A 3991-nucleotide genomic window follows, 5' to 3' on the forward strand; every position below is an offset into this window, starting at 1 on the left:
ATGGCAGATACTAAATGGGTTTACAACTTAGTTGTACTTCAGCAGAAATTTATTTCAGTTAGGCAATTAAACATGACAGAGCATGTGTACCGAGGAGATGGCATAGACCTCACATGGCACTGGTGCCACTGGAGTACTCCCAGCCTAGCTGGCTGCTAGAACAAGAAATGTTTTTTCACATTTTGCAGTGTGATGAAAGGCATCCAAGCAACCAGCTGAGCTGGCAGTTTGTACTAAGGTGTCAGGACACATTTCTTTACTTAACCACAAATCAGCTCGCAGCCTGTCTCTTTCTCTCAAGCTATTTGCTCACTTTAGAGGTACTTAGATGGACTAAATGCACATCCCAGATGTCAGAGCATTTTTAGATCTGCATCCTGACTCTCCTATGGTTGTCCAAATCCATGCATTTTTTTTAAAATTAGAATTTGGAAATTGGCAAATTTTCTAACTTTGATGTGAATCCAGGTATGAACTCTGAAGCCACAACTCCTCAGAGTGTCTGCACTGCCCATGTTATGCAGGCAAACATTTCCAAAAGGTTTGTTACAAGATGATGCTATTTGACCTTTTCTCGCCAGGCTGGATTAAGAAATTACTACAACAGTTAATCAAATTTGAGATGAATTGTTCCAACTACTTCTTAACTGCAAAGTCTTCAGAGGTAAGACATCTTCCCAGACATGCCTATTCTCCCAGGGGCTGGATGTATCTTCAAAACCAGATGGATATTATTTGGTAAGTTTGACAAATGAGGAGCACCCACACATTTCCTTAGGACATGGCAGGTTCCTGATGTACCTTCAAGGTTTGGCTGGCCAAGCATGGCCCCTGTGGCTACGTTGGTCCTATGCCTGGGGCCATTCACACACAGTCACACTGGGAGAAAGTGAACATTGTATTAATGCGCCTTTCACATTTTGGACAAATTGGGTATTTATTTCTCATGTCTCTCCACAAGGAAGAGCTTGCTGCATTTTTCCCAGTGAGAAACAATAATTTTACAGTTTTGTTCAAACCTAAGGCTCTCAAGGAGGCCTTATCTCACCGTCAGTCCCTCTGTCTGGGTTTCTCTCTACATGCCTAGCTTGCAGCATAACCAACCTTTTCTCCAGCCACAGCAAGTAGGGTGGACAGTCACATTTCAGCGTTGTAAAGGCTTGACCAAATAGGTGCTGCGGGAACTTTTGGAGTTCTGCTTTGGACATTGGTCGAAATCCCAGGACAACATCTGACCAGAAGGGTAACTCTTCTTTGGGAGTGCTTTTAAAGACCTGCCACCTAAAAGGATACAGAGAAAAAGCTGGAACACTTTGCTGCTGTTACTCTCCCATGTTATGTTTCACAGCAATCTTAGCACAAACCTAGGAGCTCAGGAACCTGTTCCTACTCATCAGTGCAGCTCTGCAAGGTTAACAGCAACAGGGAAACATTGCTGCCTGCTACTGCAATACCAGCCTGGACAAATAGGCAGAGGGCTGCCACGGTCAAGGGTGAGACACCGTGGTAAATAAACTGCAGAGAGTTCTTCTGGCTATAATGTGTGTACTTCCAGCTGTAGAAGTACAAAGTCCCCTCACACAGTGTCCCCACCACAACTGCAGCCACCTGGCTGGACGTGGTAGGGCCACTTGCACACACAGTCACAGTTTTTTGGGCACCCATAAAGCTAAAGACTGCCCAGCCTCAACACTCTGAAGAGGTGAATTTCTGTGTATATAATAGGCAGCATAAAACACACCCAACATACACACACCAATTGCATCTCTATACCTAGCTGCTGAAGCAGGAAGATCCCATCCCTGTACAGACCACTCCTGCTGCAAGTGACTGGTGGATAACAGTATGGAAAACATCTGTTATTAAAAGACACTTGGTGCTGGCCAGTCTTAGTTTATCTGTGCACACCTATGCATGAATTTTACTTAAAAGTACATTGTATATGAACAGCTGCAATGTGGTTTCTTGGGAATATGGTCATAAAAGCTATTCTATGAAGGGAATACACCTGAACTCCAGCATAGGACCATTCTTACCCAGAGACCAGGTGGACGCCAGCCTCTGATACCTTGGTGGAGTTGCTGATGGCAGAAAGGCAAGCAAAGGTCTCTTTGAACCACTGCTTCTGCATGTGGACCGGTGTGCCTGCATGTGAGCAAAACCAAACATGCAGAGAAGGACAATGCCAAGAGAAGCATACATCAAGTGTCAAGGAGATGGGACAGACAGGGAACACAGGCCAAGGCACTTTTCTTCCTGAGCCTCTGCACATCACTGCACAGCCGGGCACACAGCCACGTGAGGTACCATGGGCAATGCAACGCTGCGGTTCAATAAGGCAAAGTGCTGGTCATGCACTTGGGACACAAGCCCGGGCAGTGTTACAGGCTGGAGGAGGAGTGGCTAGAGAGTTCTTCATCAGAAAGAGACTTGGGAGTGCTGGTGGACTAGGACAGTGATCATCCCCCTGTACTCAGCATTGGTGAGGCTACACCTTGAGTTCTATGTTAATTTTTGGGTGCCTCAATTTAAAAAGGACGTTGAGATACTGGAGTGAGTCCAGGCAAGGGCAGCAAGGCCCAGAAAAGGTCTAGAACACATGTCCTGTGAGGAATGGCTGAGGGAATTGGGCTTGTTTAGCCTTGAGAAGAGGCAGCTCAGGGATGATCTCATGGCTCTCTAAAACTGCCTGAAAGAGGGTTGTATAGAGGTGAGGGATGTTCTCTCCTGCCATGCCTGCAGGGAAAGGACTAGAGGGAATGGTCGTAAGCTGAGACGGGGGAGATTCAGATTATATGTTAGAAGAAATGTTTTCCCTGTGAGGGTGTTCAGGCTCTGGAATAAGTTTCCCAGGAAGGTGGTGCAGTCACCATCCCTGAAGGTGTTTCAGAGGTGTCTGGATCTGACACTGGAGGATATGGTTTAGGGGTTACAGCAGAGTAGCAGGTTAATGGTTGGACTCGAGGATCTCAGAGGTCTCCTCCAACCTTGATGATCCTATGATTCTATGAATTGCACAAACCTGGGTAGGTGTGAGGGATGAGCATCCCAGCTGCAACATCACTCGTGGTGTTGGGGCTGAACTGGTCTGAGAGGACTGTCACAGAGCAGCTGGGATAAGCCTCCATGATGCACAGTGCTGTGGACAAACCGATGACTCCTGCACCAACCACTGCGACCTTGGGTGCTGCCATCTCCAGGATGCAGAGCCAGAGAAGGTACCTACCTGCATTTGGAAATGACATAATACATGGCACTATTATCCAGGCTACACACCCTCACCAGACTATGAAATAACCCACACAAGGTGTCACATGACCCCCCTGGGGCAACTAATTGAAGGCTAACTGCTGCACGCAACCAAGGCAAAGGTGAAGATAAGAAAATCATCGGTGTTTAATATGATGTATTCCAACAGTAACTACCTCACCCTCAGCACAAGAGCAAAGAGCAAGTGAGTGATCTGTACATGCATCACTTGTGTTTTAGGCTGATCTGGGGCAAGGTTTTTCAATAAAACAAGAGAGTGAGGCACCTGCCAAGTTTTCTATCGTGTCAGGGGCAGAAGACACAGCGTTCTGGCTTTTGGCACCATAAGCAAAAACGTTGTTTGAATATTGGGATCTCCAGCAATGAGAGCTATCACTGCATGGGCAGTGGAAGCAAATTGTACAGGAGGCAAATTTATTTCACAGAGCAAAGGGTCCAGCCATTGTGGGAGATGCTTTCCCTTAACATCTTAGTTCCCCTGCTCCTGGGGGCATGCAGGGCTCTCACTCTGACTCTGAAGCCTGGGTTACCTGCTTAGCTCTGTCCTAGAAAATGTGAATTTTAGATATTAAACACAATGCAGACTTTCACAGTGTACTGCCTGGCTGTTTACAGTCCCACATCCAAAAATCATTTGGGCCATGATGCCTTGATGGGAAAAGTGTGGCAAGAGAAGATACTTGTGTTCTGGGGGATTTTGTGCCTCTAATGACTGAAAGTC

General features: G+C 46.6%; 1 protein-coding gene across 1 annotated transcript in view; it reads right to left on the reverse strand.

Moving 5' to 3' along the window:
* Positions 1-3194, reverse strand: part of DDO (D-aspartate oxidase) — a 5176-nt gene extending 1982 nt beyond the window's left edge. Inside the window, exons 1-3 of the mRNA XM_009073955.1 lie at positions 3023-3194; positions 2037-2145; positions 1105-1281 (exon numbers count right to left, since the gene is read on the reverse strand). Of these exons, the coding sequence (XP_009072203.1) occupies positions 1105-1281; positions 2037-2145; positions 3023-3194 (458 nt within the window). The remainder of the gene's footprint in view (positions 1-1104; positions 1282-2036; positions 2146-3022) is intronic.
* Between the last annotated feature and the right edge of the window lie 797 nt (positions 3195-3991).

This window comes from Acanthisitta chloris, unplaced genomic scaffold (genome assembly GCF_000695815.1).
Source record: "Acanthisitta chloris isolate BGI_N310 unplaced genomic scaffold, ASM69581v1 scaffold13684, whole genome shotgun sequence".
Classification (NCBI taxonomy): domain Eukaryota; kingdom Metazoa; phylum Chordata; class Aves; order Passeriformes; family Acanthisittidae; genus Acanthisitta; species Acanthisitta chloris.